At 41.2% G+C, this 19,470-nt stretch overlaps 1 protein-coding gene across 2 annotated transcripts in view; it reads right to left on the bottom strand.

Annotated features, from left to right (window-relative positions):
* IFT81 (intraflagellar transport 81) overlaps positions 1 to 19,470 on the bottom strand; it is an 872,384-nt gene that overhangs the window by 705,892 nt on the left and 147,022 nt on the right. For both annotated transcript variants that reach the window (XM_085633362.1, XM_085633363.1), the window contains exon 8: positions 11,918 to 12,002. In XM_085633362.1, the coding sequence (XP_085489488.1) occupies positions 11,918 to 12,002 (85 nt within the window). The remainder of the gene's footprint in view (positions 1 to 11,917; positions 12,003 to 19,470) is intronic.

The raw sequence follows: 19,470 nt of genomic DNA, 5'->3' as shown, positions 1-19,470 counted from the left end.
AAATTTTAACTTGGTTCGCTTCTGACATTGTGAATCTAATTTTTATTCCCTCTGATAGAGTCTGTAGTAATGCCTCAATATTTTCTTGTATTATAGGTGGAGCAGCTGCACCCCCTATCATTGAGGACTCAGGTAGCTCTAATAATGAAGATGGCACAGATACAGGTGGAGTTTCCGTGATTGAGGTTTCCACCTCCAATATATGGAATTTATTAGCCAGAGGTAGACGGACAGTTTGTTGTAAATCTCCAGTCAATTTCTGAGTTGGTGTGTCCACGTCCCTGCTCACCTTAAAAAAGGATCGGATTGAAGGAGTTATTTTTAATTTGGATCCCCTCCCTGTTTGAGTAAAGTTATTAACTTCTTGCTTTTTTTTCCAGAGTTTGTCTTGAACTTTGATCCTCGCATGGGGGTAGCACTAAAATATCAGGAAATTGGGGGGAGGGAGCTGGCGGAGACACTTTTTGCCCTAAGAGGATATCATCATCATTTATACATTTGTTCCTTAGAGTGTATCTGCTGATCGTTTGTGTCCTTGGGTCTATCAATGTTGTGGGGAATGTCCCCTCTAGTTTCAACCTCTGGGATGGTTTAATATTGGAGCTCGGTTTTCCTTGTTTTATTTGCTCCTTCCCTACCACGGGTATTTTTTTTTTTTTTGGGGCTCCTGTGCCTCGACAAGCCTAGCTACAGACCCACTGGCACGTTTTCTGCACTTCGTGTGCTGACAGATTTCAAGTAGGTATTGACCACCCCAGCTTGCCCCCCACAGGGAAATTTGTGCTACAGCCTTTCGCCCCTGGCTGAGCTGGAGTACCGCCAGGTACCATGGGGCTCTAAATGTAGTAGAGAGCACCATACGCTATTTGCGTCCCCCAGGCAGACCTTTAACTTTTCTAAAAGAATATGTTGAAAAAGTGTGTCAGTCCACCGTTAAATCAGATTTCAACTCAAGTTCAGCCTCTGCCCCACCTTACGCTCTCCCACTAATCACCTGATATTATGTCTTCGCTCCACACATGAGGGGAAATAGCCAGGGGGCGCGATGAGAAGAGGTGAGGAGAGGATCCCAAAATGCTGCTTAGCAATCATAGCATTCATACAGCCCCCACTGGAGCACAATACCTTCGACGATGGTTCCAGCCATTTGTGTGGAATGAGCATAGCATCACAGAGGGCGGAGAGAACCCCCCACTAAGGGAACATCGGTAACAAGAACGCTGCTGGATGACCAGAACCTGCAACCATCGGTGAAAGGCGTCCGCGGCGTCTGCAGCGTCCTGGGAGGCCTCAGCTGCAGCCGCTCAGCCCAATCCGCCCCGCCCATGTCCGTGTCCGCGCCTGGAGCCGTGAGAGAGGCGGCAGCGGGATGAGCCGCAACTGTTCCGAGATTACTCCAAGGTACACATTAAAAAGCAAAAAAGCACAGTACCGAGGTGTAGAAATCTTCACTGTCCTGTGTTCTCCGGCATAATCTCTGCGTTAAGTGTCCGCATTCTGTATTACGCAGGTATAGGTGTGCTAGCTAGCGAGAGTTGAGCCTGCGGCCGACTTTCAACCAGGCGCCATGTTCCCCTCCTATGATGGAATTAGAGCCCTTTCGCCAAGGTCTTGGACATAGTTGCTTGTAAATGATCAGTCAAGTACTCTCTTTTTCTGCTTAACTCACCAGTGTTAACTGTTCATCAATCAAGGCCTACTCTAGGGAGTGGTTAAGAGACAGGGTCCACTTTCAGTAAGACACACTGACTCACAAATGTAACTGTCCATTAAGAGGTATTTATTAAAAAAGGAATGCTTCATTATTACATAATTAGAAAAGTAGAGTTGCTAAACGTGGGCATAATAACGAAAACTAAATTGTCCTGAACTCATAGGAGCCAAGATATGACTGCAGAATGGATTGTAGCAAATAAATCACATAGGAGCAACCATGTCACTCAAAGGGCAGTGATTTCGTATGGGAAGATTACTGTAATCCTCAAAGACCTGGGCTGTCCTGAGTGTCAATGAATTCCCCAGTTAATAGAACTCTGAACAACAATAAATCTGACCAGAACCAATCTGTAAGATGCAGCAAATCATATTTTGCTTCTAGCACAAATCTTAAAGATTTGCTGCTGTTGATATCTTGGTGGATTTAGGCTTCTACCACTGAAAGCTAGGAATAGGTCAGTAAGGTTATTAAACTGTGATAGTCCAATGTAGTGCAGTCCAATGCACCTATAAAGAGCCTAAATCGATAAGCATCCAGGTGCTCTTCAATGCACTGATGATCTTCAGCAACTGCTTAACAGCAGCATTTTCAACTTCTTAACCTACCCCCAGATTTTGTACTTTGATATCTAGAGGGAGTTAATTCCATAGAAAAGCATCGTCCACTTTAGGACGTCTGCCATCTAAGGTGAATCTCTAAAATCAAAGCAAAAACATAGATAGTTCAATCTAACTTCTCTGCTCTATGAAGACCAGTGAAAACATGACTTCAGATGTTGGAGACAACCTTAGATAATAGACTGTTAAACACTGTCAGAACTCAATGGTCAGTTTCCAAGCAAGCACACTTTTTGAACAATTTGAGTAGCATGAGAGTAGCATGAAATTCCAACTACTGGTCTTGTTACTTTCTGATGATCCAGTATGCATCTTTTCTCAGTGAGTTGGATATGCATCCAACTGTCAATTAATAGTGGTGCTCACTTCACATATGGTCAACAGTGCCAATTAAGAATTATCCTGGTCTGTGGTCTTTTCTTTTGAGGGTCCTGGAGAGGGATTACATTATCTCCTGCTGCTGTACTGTATTGTGTGCACTCTGCCTAAGTTGCTGCAATTTGACTGGTTTATTTTAGAATTTATACAGTAGAATGTACAGAACAGAGTGGCTCACTGGTGCTGTAGAAATCACTGCAGTGCAAGAGAATTATAAACACGCCCTCCAGTGAATTACAAGGGCGGAAACCATTGAAACAAGCATCCAATAAAGACAATTTTGAAAATACATAAACTAAAATGCTCAGAGTAGAAAAAAAAATTCACATGATCATGCACAATAGCTTACTAGCCTTTGCAAATAAAATCACCACAGAATTAATTAACAAATCAATAGTTATGCATCTATTCACCTATGCTGAATAACTTTCACACTTCAAAAGCTTTTGTCAAACTACCTCAGCTACACAACAATGAAGTTCAAAGGGCACATGTATAGTACAAGCACCTGTTTTACCCTTTTTTACCTTAAAATGTATTTTGAAGCCAAGGTTTGGAATCTCTTCAGTACACTGAAAACAAATATTGTATGGGAAAGACATTGCTGAGGGAAGAAGGCATATTCCCCAGCTAACTTCTTTAGGATTGAAACTATTGACTCAAGATTCACTCACTGGTGATGTCCAACAAGACAGATGCCTATGGATTGCATATTATCCCATGAAGAGAGGATGTGGGATAGCAAGCCAGTGTCAGACTATTCCTTTTGGAGCAGGATTGAGAATTTTTAAATGATGGGAAGGACTGACAAACTGAAAAAATCATGGAAGGTCCCAGTCACGGCATGCAAGATGCAAGCTTTAACCTGAGTAATCTCCAGGAAATGCATCACATTATTTGTTCTCTGCTTAGTATTTTTAAGTGGAGTAGGTATGTGCAGCACTTCATAATGTCCCTAGGAACTCAAAGTTTACTTCAGTTAAGATGTTCAAAAAGGAATCTCACTATTCAAGGCAGAAATATTGTCACTATTCAATGTTCTATAAGTAACTTAAGAGGGTGTGGTCAGTTTTCCCTCTCAGTGAACCACATTTCTAAGGAGGAAGATATTCAGTACAATCCCAGTTAAAAAGAAATCACAGTAATTGTGTGGGCAGTGGAATCCTGTAGGTTAAAGAATAGATGCAGGCTTGTGGGTTTTACTATGTGGTCGGCACGTTTCACACACTAGGTGCTAGAGCAGCCAAAAAGTCAAACAGGAGTTGGGAGGGCTTATTAGATAATAGAGAATGTGGTCTTGAAGAGTCATACATTCAAGGCTTTTCCTTCTCTAAGATGGCACCAATAATGAGATCAAGAAGACTAGTTTAAACCAGCTCTACCTGGTAGGGCCCAATTATTTGCCCCTCTGTGGTACATTCTTATATGGACAGTTGAAGCCTGGGTGGAACCTACCAATGACTTGTGGAGGCCTGACCCTAGATAGTGGTAATGTCAGATCCAGTGCTCAAATGAATAGAACAGTGGGTTCAATATCAGCCTTGCTGCATGTCTGTGCAACATCCATTGCAGTGTGAAGGCCTGCACCACCTGTGCTAAAGCTGAAACAGGACTGGGGCCCTCACTGGGCAATCATAAAAGGAGAAGACCAGGTGATCAGCATTCAAAGAAAGAGAGAAACAATGGGGCCAAGGATTCCTCTGGATGTCTCTTGCAACAACAGACTTCTCTGCAAACTACACTTGATCTACCATCCTCCAGGAGACAAACCGTTACGATGGTTTCCTTGATCTGTTCCATAAAAACACTGGACAACAGCGCACTCAAATCTTCCTTGCAGTTTTCAAACTCCACTGGAATGACCTGAATGATCCTGCAGTCAACAGCTTCAAAACCTTCCTTGCTGACCTTAACCTGACCCATATTTGTGACAGGCCCACACATAACAACGACTTTAGATCTTCTCACTGCGAAGCCCAAGTCTATTCAATTGGAACCTATCCTCCCCTATGATTGGACCGACCACAGCTGCATCACATTCCTCATCATGCAAGCTGAGATAACCAACACAGTTCAGCCAACAAAAACTAGACTCTGGAAAAGAAGCATGCACAACATCAACTGCAATTAACTGACCTCTCTCTGTCACAACATCCTGCCTCCTCTCCGTGAGATGTCAGATGTCCATGAACTTACAAATAACTACAATTGCTTCATGGAGCCTGTCCTTGTCTCGATTGCTCCACCACAGCTAAAAAGAGTGCCTGCAAAAGACTCCAAACCTTGGCATAATGGTAGTCTCAATATAAGGCACACCTTGAGGCTAGCTGAACGCAAGTGGAGATCAGCTCCATCCCTTGAACATCTCAAACACCAGAAATCATTGAGAAACAGATCCAACAAAAGCATCAGATCTTCAAAAGCAAATTTCTTCAGAAACCAACTGATCAAGCCAGTAATCGTCCCAAAAAACTTGAGCTTATAAAAGTACAATCTAACTACGCACCTAATCCGTCCCTCGCTGGATCTAGTCCGCTACCTCACTGTGAGAAATGTGCCTCTGTTTTTTCTTTGGAAGACAGAAAGCATGAGAAAGGACCTGTAGACGGCCTTGGAACAGCATACTCTCCCACCTCAACCCATCCTCTCTGCCTCCCAGACTACAGTTTCCTCATGTCCTATTTGCCACTTCCCCAAAAACAACGCATCATGGAACTCTTTCAAAACCTTTGAGGAAAGTGAGAGCCACAAGATTCTAACATCTGTGAAACCTTCAAGACACTCAATAACCCTCTAGCTCCCAATTTCTTCAAGGAGATCTTACTTTCGATACTTCAATTTGGACTAAGATTGCTAATGCCTCCCTCCTTCAAGGCACTATTCTGGACTGCCTAAAATCAGTTCAGGTTTCGCCTATACTAAAAAACAAAACAAAAGCAGATCAAACTGATTTAAACAACTTCTGACCCATCTCCAATATTCCTATCCTGGCGAAGCTCCTGGAAAAATGTGTTCACATCCAACTCTGTCCCCACATCGAACAATTCAGACTACTAGACCATTTTCAATCTGGCTTTCGTCCAGGGCACAACACTGAATCGGCTATGACACGCATAGTGGATGATGCACTAAAAGAAATGCTAGATCAGAATCAATCCGGTCTCTTAATCCTCCTTGACCTATCATCGGCATTTGATACGATTAAGCATGACAACCTCTTGGAACACCCAATGGGGCTAACTGGAACATCCATTAACTGGTTCACCTCCTTTCTCCAAAACAGGACTAAAAGAGTCAAGGTTAATCACTCACTATCCCAGACTTCTTCAGTCACGTTAGGTGTTCCTCACAGCTCCTCACTTTTGCCCACTCTCTCCAACCTCTTCATGGAGCCTCTAACAGAACTTCTGTACTCATCCAACATCTAATACCATATGTACACTGACGATACCCAACTTTACCTAAAAAAATGCCTCCTCAGGAGATATCAGCTCCCTCAACATAACTCTACTAAAAACTCAAAATTGGCTAACATCCAATCAACTCAAACTAAATACTCATAAAACCAAATTCCTTCAAATCGCACCACGCAACCAGTCACATGTCATTCAAGAATGGCTGAAACATCTAACAGCACTCAACTGCATTCCACTGGTCACTGATTCAGCTAGATCACTGGGATAATTCTAGACAAGAACCTCAACAAGCAGAAGTACATTGGCGCTGCTACCAAAGGGGCGAATCATCAAATGAACATTCTAAGAAAACGATCCCCCAAAAAACAATTTCAAGCATGCAGTGCAAGCCTTAGTGTTTCCCTGGTTGGACCATGGAAGTACAACCCTCTTGGGATTGCCCAGATCCCAAGGTCCTCTAAGGACATCGGTCAAAGCCCTCCAATTATAAACCCCTAGGTATCTTGCTCAGAAACTTTACATTTCTGGTGGCTGCAGAGTCAAGAAGCTCCAACACCTTTCTTCTGAAACCAGAGAATCTAAAAGAAGAAAACTTACAACCGATCTTTCTCTGGAATAGGCCCGGGAATTTGGAACTCCTTGCCCACTCAAGTCAGAATGACTCCCTCAACTATTTCCTTCAAGAAAGAAGTGAAAGCACTCCTTCTAAACAAATTTCTTCCCTAGATCCTAAATACCCTTCCCTCAATCACATTCATGACTACTCTAACCGGTGACTTCAGGGTTTCAAACTCCATCTCTTGACACCGCCTGATCCTACAGTTTTACTAACTATGATTTGTTGACTTTTATTTGTTATCCCTCCTGCCATTGAACATTTTTATGCGTATCCTCACTTCTCTGGGTGCTACCTATATATCATGTATGTGATTTTGTTGTTATCACTCTGCAGCTCTCTGTAAATTTGTAAAGTGCTCCGATTCGCGCAGGGGTCAAGGTCGCGCTATAAAAAAAACCTTTCAAAATAAAAAATAGATACATTCCTGACTACACCCCCCTTTATTTCTTTAGCTATAGATTCTTTGTTTTTTTAAAATCTGTTTTATTAAAGTTTTTAAAGGTTACAGATGCTTGTAAGACATCATAAACAAGTTACACTCCATGCATGGTATCACCCAGTCATTCTAGGTACCCATTCCCATCGCACATATAATTAGTCTCACCCCTATCCCCGACATTACCGTCGTATCAAGGTGGGTACATAAACAACCTTCAGTCCTTGCTCTCCATGAAATGTGCCCATACACGACGACTGCAGAATTTCGAGAGTCCCTTGTATTAGTCCTTCTGGTGTGTTCTCAGGAACTGGCTGACAGACATAGCAGTGTAAAAACAATTAACCCCCAACAACCCTAACTCAATTAGCTATAGATTCTTATCACTCATGTCAGTTTAATATAGGAATTATTTTAAAACGTATATGCTAATTAAGGACAAAAAGGGAAAGGATTTTTAAACCCACACCCAAACACGTGTCCAAGCTAGAAGTTGACCTTGAAGTAAAAGGACTTTGCAAGAGGACAGGACACTGATGATCTTACTTTGGACAGTACCAGAAAATACAAAATAAAATGGAGTTCACAGAAGCAGCCAAGGGAGAAAATTGGAGGGAAGTATTCAGTTTGAGGTAGCGGGAAATATAGTGGCCGCGATTTACACTTGGGTACCTGCTGTGCAATGGAATATAGATAATCTTGTGGTACAGTATTTTAAGACTGATACATATGAGCAGTGGCTAGCTCTTACTGTACATGGGGAGGATAAAGTGGAGGTGGTTTATATTTTCTGAAGGACAGAAAACATGAGTCGTAGACCAAACCCACAGTGACAGAAGCCAACAACACAACAGGTTTAATAAGAACTAATTGAAAAATTGAAAAAAAAACACTTCACTGGTAGAGAAGGCAGAGGGCAGCTGCAATTCAAAAAGTGGTATCAGTTGCAAGTCAGGACTTTATGTCAATCTTGACACTGAAATGCAAATGCGAAAGGAACAAAAACAAACAAGGAACGCACTGCTTGAGTTTTACATTGACAGCATATTGTGACAACCTGCAGGGTTGTGTCCAGTGACAGAGCAAATGTCTTTTCTCAATTAGAAGCTAAGCAGTACTATCCTTTCTGTAGAGACCCTGCAATGATAGTGCTCTAACAATACACAAGCTCAATGGTAGAGCCTGATGTCTTGTCACCAGTCACATTACTCGATGAGGAATGGTGATGGAGTAAAGATAAGTTTAATCTCCAGCTTCACCCTTTGGTAGGTGAACATCATATCGCACAACTATAACATTTCTCAATAGGGAAATATGCTTTTTAAGAAACAATATATCTACTTCTTTATATATGTATTACTGAAAGCTGCAATTATGAAATAAAAAATTGATAACAGTGACATTTTTAAAAAGTTGATTCTTACGGCCATAATATTGGTAAGTCTGTTCACAGAGGCTACAGTCTAGAACAGAGTTCCACTTTTCACAACCAAAATCATACAGTAACCTTAGTCCTTTCTACTTGCATGAAATGGAAAAGTGGTTTGTATTTTGAAGGATAATGCCATAGATGCACATGTGATAAAGAAACAACAAGAGACAAATCCACTTGCTCCATTAAGGCCTTTCGCCAGTGGATGAACTTACCTGCACTCCGTTTGCAGTTTGGAAGAAAATATTTACTAAAGAGAACCGGTTTCCAAGCAAGGTCTCACACAATGGATTATGCTGTAGTCCAATTCTACTACGGGTAGCCCTATTGCACCTAAATTTGAATTCCAGAGCACAATCCTCAAGAGTATAAACTTGGTGACTTTTCTCTTGATCATACTTCTAATAAGCTGAATGGAATTATACTGCTCAAGGGCACTACTACTTGAAAACAGTTTATTGAGCAAACAATCAGATGGAGCAGTTTTCTTTCCAAAATAAGTTTATATGACACACTTTCTCTCGCTTTCTACATTCCCTCTGTTCGTAAATTGGTAGGCAGCAATGTGCCTCTTTGCAACAATGGCTCTTCAGCGCAGGCATGGCATACGTACTGATAAGTTCCACCAATCTTGGCTTCTTCCTCTAACAAACGGACACTGAGATGACCATTAGTGTGTAATATTTAAAAGAATATGCTGCCCTGCGAAGATTCACGGAATCATCCCTATTTGTCATTTGGGATGACCTTAAGACACAGTAGGCCAAAATGAGGTCACGGCACGATTAATTTTGGAACTCTCAGAAGCATTCAACACCCATAGGCCCACATGCATCAAAGCAAAAACCGGTCGCAAACGTGCAGATTCTCAGAATCTGCCCCTTTGCGACCGGTATTTTTGCATTTTGGATGCATCATCCCAAATGCAAAAATCGCAATTTAAGTAATCCTTAAATTGCGATTACTTAAATTGCGATTGCATTCAAGGAATATCAAATTGAGATTCCTTAAATGCAATGCCTTAAAGTTAAAAAACTTAGCGATTTCGCCAATAGGGGGAGCAAATTACCATGAAGTTGAACTTCATGGCAATTTGCAAAAACTTTGAAAAATGCACTAAAGTGCATTTTCCAAAGTTCCGTTTTACACACTCACATGCCCTTGGGGCATGTGTGTGTACAAGATGTACTCATATGCAGATTTCAGGGGTGCAACAGGGTGTCCTTTTGACACCCTGGCACCCTTGAAATTGCATTCTCAGTTTGCGATTCTCTAATTGAGAATCACAAATTGAGAATGTCTTCCTATTCATTCCTATGGGCCTCTAGGCCCATAGGTATAAATGGGGAGGTATTCCTTAATTGCGACTCGCAATTTGCGAATCGCAATTAAGGTATATTTAGAAATCGCAATTTTTTAAGCGATTTCTACATGCATAGCCGTTTGCTATTCCTTATTAGCGAATCCTTATTTTTCGCTAATAAGGAATCGCAAATGGCATTGTTGATGCATGTGCCAGATAGTTATGACAAATTTCTCCTAAGACTCAAAGGAGTTGGTATTAAAGACACTACTCTCACTTGAATCTCATCCTACCTACACAAGAGGACACATTTTATACATATACCTCCTTCCCAATCAAAACCCTACCATAGAAAAGCAGGAGATCCTCAAGGCTCTATGATCTTACCTCTAGTTTTCAACATTTACTTGAAATTCTTACCAGAACTAATCAACAGCTTTGGCTTCACTTGCGATAACTATGCCGATAATACTCAGTTACTTCTTAATTCGGAAAGCCACTAGGACATTGGAAACTCAAAAATGTTCGGTTGCCTCATAGCCATTGAGACATGGAGAACATGGAGACACTTCAAATTAAACAGCTCCAAAACTGAGATACTTACCTGATGATCCTCAAAACTCCTGGTCAAACGGACTAAGACCACAATCAATAATAGGCAAGGAGGTACGAAATCTTGGAATTAACAAGGAACACAAACTGTCCATGAATGCCCAAATGTATAAACTATCCAGATCAGCATTTCTTATCATGACAATACTGTGACGCATCTTCCTACATCTAAGCTTGCCTCATAAGGTTCACACAACAATATCTTATCTCATCCAAATTAGACTGTATTATTACCTATAACATGGTTTACCTATATCAACCATGAGAAGATTACAGAGAATTAAGAACAGTGCTGGCAGACTACTCCTATATGTAAAGGAAGAAGGCCCTATCTCCCATGCCTTGAAGACCTTCGACTGGTTAATGAACGCAAGAAGATCCATGTTCAAGCTACTCTGAATTACTCACTAAACAATAAATTGTAACATCCCAGCAAAACCCAGCAGGCCAATAGGGCAATCAGGCAGTGCCCGACGGGCTGCTCTGACAGGTCAATGTGTGGGATGGGTTTTTGGTTGTTTATGGTCTGCTTCGCTAGATATCCCGGTCATTAAAACAAATCTTCCGCATTCCCGACTTCACTCATTATCAATGGTACTAACCCTTTGCATGCTCTCCTGTTTCCTGTTCCATTTCTTGCTTTCTCCCACCTGTTGGCTCCATACAAACTTTCAGACTCCATGGATTAGCCATGCGCTTTAGAAATCCTTCATTCATTCATGGAATCTCATAACTAAATTTCAAACCTCTCTCAATCTACCTACTCATCCAACTAACTTGGCCAGATGTTACTACTTCCCACTAATGCACATCTCTCTCTTTTAATTCTCTTTTGGCTAACCAATTTCTTTCATAAAGTGTAGGTAAATGGATGAAAGTGTGATACCACAATCCTACCCAATTAACTTACACATCCAAAAACAATTGTGCTAACCCACTAACAAATAACCTCTAATGTTGTGTTGCAGAGGAGCTTATTTCTCGCCACAAAGCACGTCAATGCCTCATCATGGATAGTATGTGGTATATAAATGCAATTACAATATTCAATGGCTGCTGCACTGCACTAAAATGATCACTAGAGAAGTTTCTACAGGTTGTTGGAGACCCTCTTCAGGTCATTAGAGGAGAGCTTGTGGTGGGAAGTATTTACAAGGATATAACTATAGGCTAAAGAAGGCCTCTTTTAAGTTATTACCATTGCAGTGCTGGAAGGTGTGCCGAGTACCACTAACAAGCCATACCACAATTGCCAGTGAAATACAATAGAAAATGAATGAGCAGCACATGATTTTTAGATACAACTCGTTAATTTACAATCATACAAGCCTTGCAACGGACTAAACTTGTGACAAATGTATCTGAATCACAGTAATTGTTAGCTTACTTTCAGGCTTCGCATCTGCTGCTGCATGACGCATGTCTCTTAGCTGATGCTGTGCTCTCTGCAACCGCTGCTCTGCATGAAACAGCTTGAATACAGAAAATAATCTATTATAATACACACTTCCTTTGTGCAAAAGTCACAAAGACACGCTAAAAACATTCACAGTGGGCGGGTTGCTAGCTGGTAGCCAAGTTAAGCAACTGTAAAAAAATAAAAAACTATACATTAATACACACACAATAGTCAGTAATAATAAACACAAATGGTGGGTTTGATTTTGCTCAAAAAGTTTGATTTTGCTCAAAAAGGCAATAAGGGTGAACAAGAGGTGTCATAGCCTTCAAGATCTGCTACTGGAATTTAGTTCAGTTCAAACTGATGCTTTTTTGTGTGTTTCCGTGCACAATCCTTCTACATCAACAAGAAACATAAAATAGAAAACACTCACAAAAAGAATTCAAAGTAAGAAAATGAACAATATATTGCATGTAATTTGCTAAGCACACTTGATAAAAGTGCCTTATTAGAGAACATACTTATCCGCAGCATCGCACCAATTATGCGATTCTGCGGCCAATGCTTTTTCCGCATAGTTATTGATTTGCCGCATTTGCAGCATAATCCATCTTCTGCTGCATATTCTGCATATTTTAACAAAAAAATGTTACTAGGTCAAAATGATCAAAAGTTACTAAAAGCAAGATGACGTATGTTCCCCTCCAGAGGAAGGCCCTTCGAAAAGATCTACTGGTCATCTTTTAGTTGGTTATTACATTGATACTAATGAGGTAAAATCTTTGTCCAGTGTTACCATGAGTAAAGATGTGAAAATAATAAAGTAATACTATCACAAAATTGCTGCATTACACTGTATAATTTGTTTCTTCTCGCTGCATAATTTAATCAATCCTGATGCATAATATGGTCCTCTTCTGCTGCACAAATCCAATGGCCATGCTAATCCACCCCAGAAGTTCTTCAGCATGGGTGGGTGCTCTTATTCCACATATGCCATTATATCAAGAATTTAGAGCACTACTGGACAATATTTATTAAATTAGAATTTTCCCTTTGAACTCATTACTGGATAAAAAGCATTTAAATGCACCCAAACACACATGCCCAAAATTGCTACTATTTAATTAGAGGGAACGAGAATAAACTAATGATCAAACAAATGGTGACTTAGTATTGAGCAGATCCCCACTCTTGACAAGCTACAGGACATTCTGGTCTTGGAACAGATGTGAGAGGTGTGATTAACATAAACAGAGAAATTGATAAGAGTAAGACAGGTGCAGAGGGTGTTAAAGGAAAGAAAGAAAGAAAGAAAGAAAGAAAGAGGGGAACATTAGAGAAAAAAGAGAAATACCCAAAGATGAGTCATCCCTTGCATAGGAGGCACATATACCATGACCACCTTGACAAGTGTAGGCGCTGCAGACTTTCAACCTTGTTCATTAAATTGACTTAGGATGGACTATCCATTTAACAATTGTTACTCTGCAGAGAACGCAGAAGAACTGCTCAACATCGAGAAAAGCCAGAAAGAAAGCCTTTCCTGTCTGCCAGGATATCTGGAAGGACCGCTGAAGACTTCACACTAGAAGAGGAGCTATTGGAGGAGAAGATTAGCTTGTCTGGGATATTCAGGTGAACCGCGTCTACAAAGTATCTGCCCTTTCAGCATTTGTAGCAGATGCCAAGCTTCATCCAGAAAGACATATTTAAGCATATTTAAAATTAACAATATACTTTTAATCTTTAAACCAGGATTATTTATTTTATGTGGCTGGTGCTTTCCTTCTAGCTGGAAAAGATGCAATGTTCATCTAAATGCATCTCTTTAGACTAGGAAGTATTTGTTTTATGTGGCTGGGGCTTTCCTTCTAGCTGGAAAAGATGCAATGTTCATCTAAATGCATCTCTTTAGACTAGGAAGCAACAATAATAGTTCACCTTCTTGTATCACATCTGTTTAATGTCACTAATGTGAACAAGCTATCAGCGCAGTTCGGGTAGAAACATCCATATATCCATTATACTACATTTCTGCTGTTGGGCGCATTAGTCTCTGAGAAGTGAAATAGGTCAGTAAATTGATTATCTGAGGGGCTAGGATAGAGGCTGCTGAGTGAGACATTAAATGGTGATTACAAAAGTTGTATATAATACGATTCATTGGTATCCATGAATATACTTTGAGAAAAAGACACTGACCATGGGGAATTGTAGTGTGAGGGAAGTCTTCGGGTTCAAGGAGGTGAGGTCAGGTCATGGCCCTATTTTAAGGAGCTGCGGGGGCAATTTGATGGCAAATTCGAGAGGTGCCACTCTAGTGGAAGGTAGACAGAAGGGAAATGATTAAGCTACTCTAAGTCCATAGGCATTCTCCTTGTCACCAAGTGGTAGGCCAAAACATTGCTTAACCAGTATCAAGCATGCTCCACGCCGTGTACACAACCTAGTCCCCTTTCATTGCGCTGGAGCACTCTTTTTCCTTTTCCCTCATTAATAAGGAACATCATGGTATCATGATTTTGACTTTAGGCAAGATGGTGAAACAGGAGAGGGACTATGGGCTATAAGTAAGAGTAATCACAAATGCAAATTTACTCTACTCCCTCAATGCCATCTTTTGAGAGGTAGCCTTTTTGTTACCGATATCAACTTTAATGACAGGAGTCAATGACCACAAGTTCACTCCACTCAAGCATGGAATAACAGAAGGGTGGATTGGAAAAAGCTTGGATTAACAGTCAGCAGCAAATTGCAATGCACTTCTATATAAAGTTGTGCCAGTGCGTTTACAGTTTGGCACCGCCATGCAAGACAGCTCCAGCCTCACAGGCTGATACACACATGCACCTGAGAAAGATGTAAAATCTCTCTTATGACCGCCATTCTTTCCGGGGCATTTGAGAATCTTGCAAAACAATTGTGTGGTATCTGCTTAGGTGAAATTGTGTTAGGTCATGGAACCTTATGTTGTTATCAGTCTTCACTGTTCCAGTTGGACTGTGATCTTTTGAACGGAGGAGGCAGTGAGAGCAACCTGAAGGTGGTGTCTGAGGTGGTTCCTTGAAGACCTACTCTTATTAAACAAATATCAAGAAATCTTCAGTGTGTCCATGACTCTCATTCCCCAAGGGAAAGTATCCTTTCTACACTAGCGACGAGATAAAAGAAGGACTAAAACTATTGAGGAATGAAGATATAGGACTCTGTTTGTTGTGAGAACCATCCAAGGTGAGCGGCTTGTGACAGTGTTACTTAATAATTGCCTTAGGAACTGTGATTGTGGGCTGCGGCAATCAAGAGCAAGTGAATTTAAATGTTTTGGTGTGAATTACTGTTTTAGCGAGAGCCCACCTTGCGCTGCTGTGAGAGCTGTGCTTGTGCGAATTTGAAATAGGTTAGCTTTCTCATGTGGCTAGAAGTGATTGAATTCACTCACCTGTTACTCGTGCTAACACATGTGCCTGCCTTCGGTGTGAAGAGACTACTGCGGGCTGCAATCCTCAGTGACACGATGCCTCCTCTGTGTTGCTAGATTTTGAGACCAGTCCCAAGCCCAAAGCCGCTCAAGTATAAGTCCAAATTAAGCCCAACGCAGACCAGCATTAGCCCAAAAAACAGCCCAAAGTCGCAACTCACATATTATGAAGAAATAGTCATCAGAAACCATTTTAAGGATGAATATAAATTCTATTTGATATACAGATAGTGGGAGGGGGTTAACTGGGCACCTGTGGATTGAGACTAGCCTGCCCCAAGTCTTTTCAACAGCTTGTTTACCGTGTGTACCCAAGTTGCCATGGGATAAAGCTAAACCTTGCACGTCTCTGTGATTAAGTTGATTATGAAACTTGTCCGTGCAGGACCTATTCGCTCTTTAATTCCCGCCCTTTTCTCAGCAAGCAGTGAAAAAAAGATTCTGGATTAGAGAAGCAGCAACTGCTCACCTGATACAAATATTTACACTTGTGGACCAAGCATTAAATGTGTATACTTATTCAGTCAAAATCTACAATCACACCTCAATTTTAAACCCAAGAGCAAAACTTATGTGCAGTTATAGTACACGTTTACTGTTACATTAATGTTGTGACATTTACATGTTTCCAGTGCATTTATGAGTGACATTTTACTGCCTTATGTGTGACACTTCATAGCAAGTTAAAAAAGCCCTTATTACGTTTCAGGACGTAAATATCGGAGAGGGCCCATTTTGTATAACATGTGACTAGGTTGAATTCACCTCTAAACAGATGCAATGCTCCTGATCTTTTGAGGTCTAAATTATACCTATCCTTACTAAGCATAGACAAGCTCGCACCTATGTTACCCAAATGTTCTTTCCACTGTGTATATATGGGTGCCTTGTGTTGTTGAATGATTTTGGACCATAACAACAAGTGGTACCCTGTCCAAAATTAACACATATGGCAGCAGTCAGTGATAGCCTGCAGTAAGATCCTCAACATTTGCAGGTGTGAACCATTCCCCTTCTACTTTTAATGGCTTGTTGTTTTGTATTTTAAGCATCATACTTCCAGGACAACGCCTGGGAGGGAAGGGGCATTTTTTGTCTTTGGTCCTGGCTTCGGCCTTATTTCGATTTGTGTTGAATTGGAAATCCACAGATTTCTAGAAAGTGACAAAAGAAGGGTACTCCACTGGTGGCATTTCCTGGGAGTACTATCCCCAAGGAAAGTTAAGTAAAATAAACTGTAGGTTCCCCACTAGATTCAGCACTTTGTTCAGCAAACATTAGATTCCACATTAGCACAATCTTCTCTTCCCATTTTTATTTTTTACACATTCAAACTATCTTGACATCATCTCCACTTCCTCTGTTTCCATCTTGCAACTTGTTATTGATTCCGCTCTTCTTTTATTGGCTTGTTCCTCCCAATTTTCCATCCCACCCTCCACTCTGCCAGTCTCACCCCGCCCCCAACTTAGTCTTCCTCGCTCCATTCAGTTTCCTCCTCTTAATCTTGCTGCTTTTCCAGCTATTGTTTCCTTTGTCGTTTCTTCCCTCCATCCTGTTATGTTCATCTCTGCTCCTTTTACCAGTCTTGCCTCCCTTCCCATCTTTCCGTCTTTCTACTAAGTATGTCTCCCTCCTCCCATCACATCCCTCTCACTGCTCCTTGTTCTATCTTAGTTTCCCTTCTTAAAATTAGTCCTTTTTGAATCTTTAGTGTTTCTATGCATATTCTGCTCTCCTCTCATATCCCACCCGCCTCCTCTGTGTGTCTCATCACCCTTCTAACGCCTCTGCCTCCTCTGTGTGTGTCCCTTTCCTCTTAAGATGATTTATTTCAAGTGTTTTCTTCATGCAAGTTTCTTTTTCCTTAACTCCTTTTAACCAGCTTTTCTCCTAACCCAATGGCTGCAGTGTAATAGAAGAATCATTTTCAAAATAACTTTAGTTGATTCTCTTTTCCGATGCATAAATGGCCAAAGTTTAAGCAATTGCTATTTATTAAGATAAAGAATATAACCTGTTTGCGCTAAGAACACCATTCAAGATAATTATTTGGACAAACAAAGGAAGAACATACATCAAAATAAAAGCACAGTGCTACTCTTCGATTACTTTTTTAAAGACCTGTTCATTACTGCGGCCACAGTGTGTCAGCTGTTCTCAGCGCTGCAGTTCACACTTCTGCTGCTAGCAACGCAAATGATAGCATGTAAGCAGTATGTAGACGGTGCCTCCCTGCTCCTGTGTATGGCCATTGCTCACCTGAAACTGCTTAATAAAAGGCCAGAGACAGGCTTCAAGAGTCAACCCATGCAGTGGGCAGCACTGGGACATTGCAAATGCTGCTCAGCCGCTACTGCAGCCAGGTCGTCTGCTCTGCCCCCCACAACACATGTGGAGGGCAGGGAAGATGTTTTCCACCCTGGGCTGTGGCAATGTATGCCTAGGGGCAGAGCATGGGTGGGGGCAGAGGGATGGAAGAGGGCAAAGGTGTAGCAGTACTTGCAAAAACACCTTGTCTAGAGCCAGTCAAGCGTGCCAAGCTCTGCCACAGGGTAGCAATGAAGGGTTGTGCCTCGACCGGAGGAGGTGCCACTCTGGTAAGGAAAAATAAAGATGTTGCTAAATGGTCAACCAAACACACCCCATTGTCACAGTGAGATGGCGCCCTACATTATTTTATACAATGACGTGAATACAGTAACAGGATGTACTAATCTGTGTATACACCTAAATAAAGCACTCCATTACCCTGCAGTCTAGTTTGCATGATAAAAAAGAAAACAAGTTACTTACCTGTAACTACAGTTATCCAGTATTGGTATCTTTCATAGATTCACATGCCTGAATCATTCCCTGTCGCCAAGGCAGGAGTCCCAAGGTAAATACAAAAGTAGTGCCAAAGGTAAATAATAGTAGTAGGCCCCAAAGAAAAGGCCTGAGGCCTAGATCTTAGCAGCCTATCTACCTCATTATGCTAAAAAGATCACTAATTGGTCTCAACCAATCAGCACCCTCTAGAACACTCTCTGCAGAGCCAGTTCTCCTCAGATTTTCCTTAGCACAAGCGGGAAGTAAGCATCCCAAAAAATAGAGAAACTGACTCTCCGGGGAGGAGGGTGGGTGCAAGTGAATCTATGAAAGATACCAATACTGGATAACTGTAGTTACAGGTAAGTAACTTGTTTTCTTATCCAGTATTGGGGTATCTTTCATAGATTCAGATGCCTGAATCAGAGTAGCAAGCAGTATACCAAGTATATAGTCGGTTGCAGATGGTGGGAGACAAGTGTTCGTAAACTCCCAAATTGTATCCATAACTGTTAGTAAAATTTAAAATAAACAAATCTTTAAAAAACTCAAAAGCATGTCACTGACATATGAAAAGAAACATGCATAGAAATATCAATATATGGATTTGTATCTAATCATGAACCTATTATCTGCACAAAAAACATTTCTAAAGGCATAACATGTCTGAATCATGAATAATGACCGCTATAGACAGCCTTTCAAAAAATACAACAGAGAAGGTACCTGAATCTGACCTTAAAGAAAAGGATGGCGTAGGACAGCCTGTCCAACCGTTGCATCCTCCTGATGTGTCGATTGAAGGCAGTAATGCTTTGTGAATCTATGAACATTCTTCCATGTCACAGCACAACAGATATTTTCCAGAGTCACTCCAGCTAACAATGCTGTAGACACTGCCACAGTCCTTGTAGAGTGGGCCTTAGCTTTCCTCAGCAATGGCTTGTTAGCTTTGTCATGGCAGGAATGAATTGTAGATGCCAATCATCTGGCAATGGTGGCTTTTGTGACTGCAGCTCCAAGAGTAGCTTGGCCGTAAGCCACAAACAATTGGTTGGATTTTCTAATGTCCTTTGTTTTTTGTAGGTAGAATTTTAAACATCTTTTAATATCGAGAGAATGTAAAGCTCTTTCCGCTGGTGTAGATGGATTCAGAAAGAAAGTTCTCAATCTTACCGGTTCATTGAGGTGAAACTGTGACGGTGCCTTGAGTATGAATGTAGGATTATTCCTGAGGGTTACGTAA

The sequence above is a fragment of the Triturus cristatus genome, chromosome 11 (genome assembly GCF_964204655.1).
Source record: "Triturus cristatus chromosome 11, aTriCri1.1, whole genome shotgun sequence".
NCBI classification, from domain to species: domain Eukaryota; kingdom Metazoa; phylum Chordata; class Amphibia; order Caudata; family Salamandridae; genus Triturus; species Triturus cristatus.
Note: the sequence above shows the minus strand (reverse complement) of the source record. Positions and strands in the feature narration are given on the sequence as shown.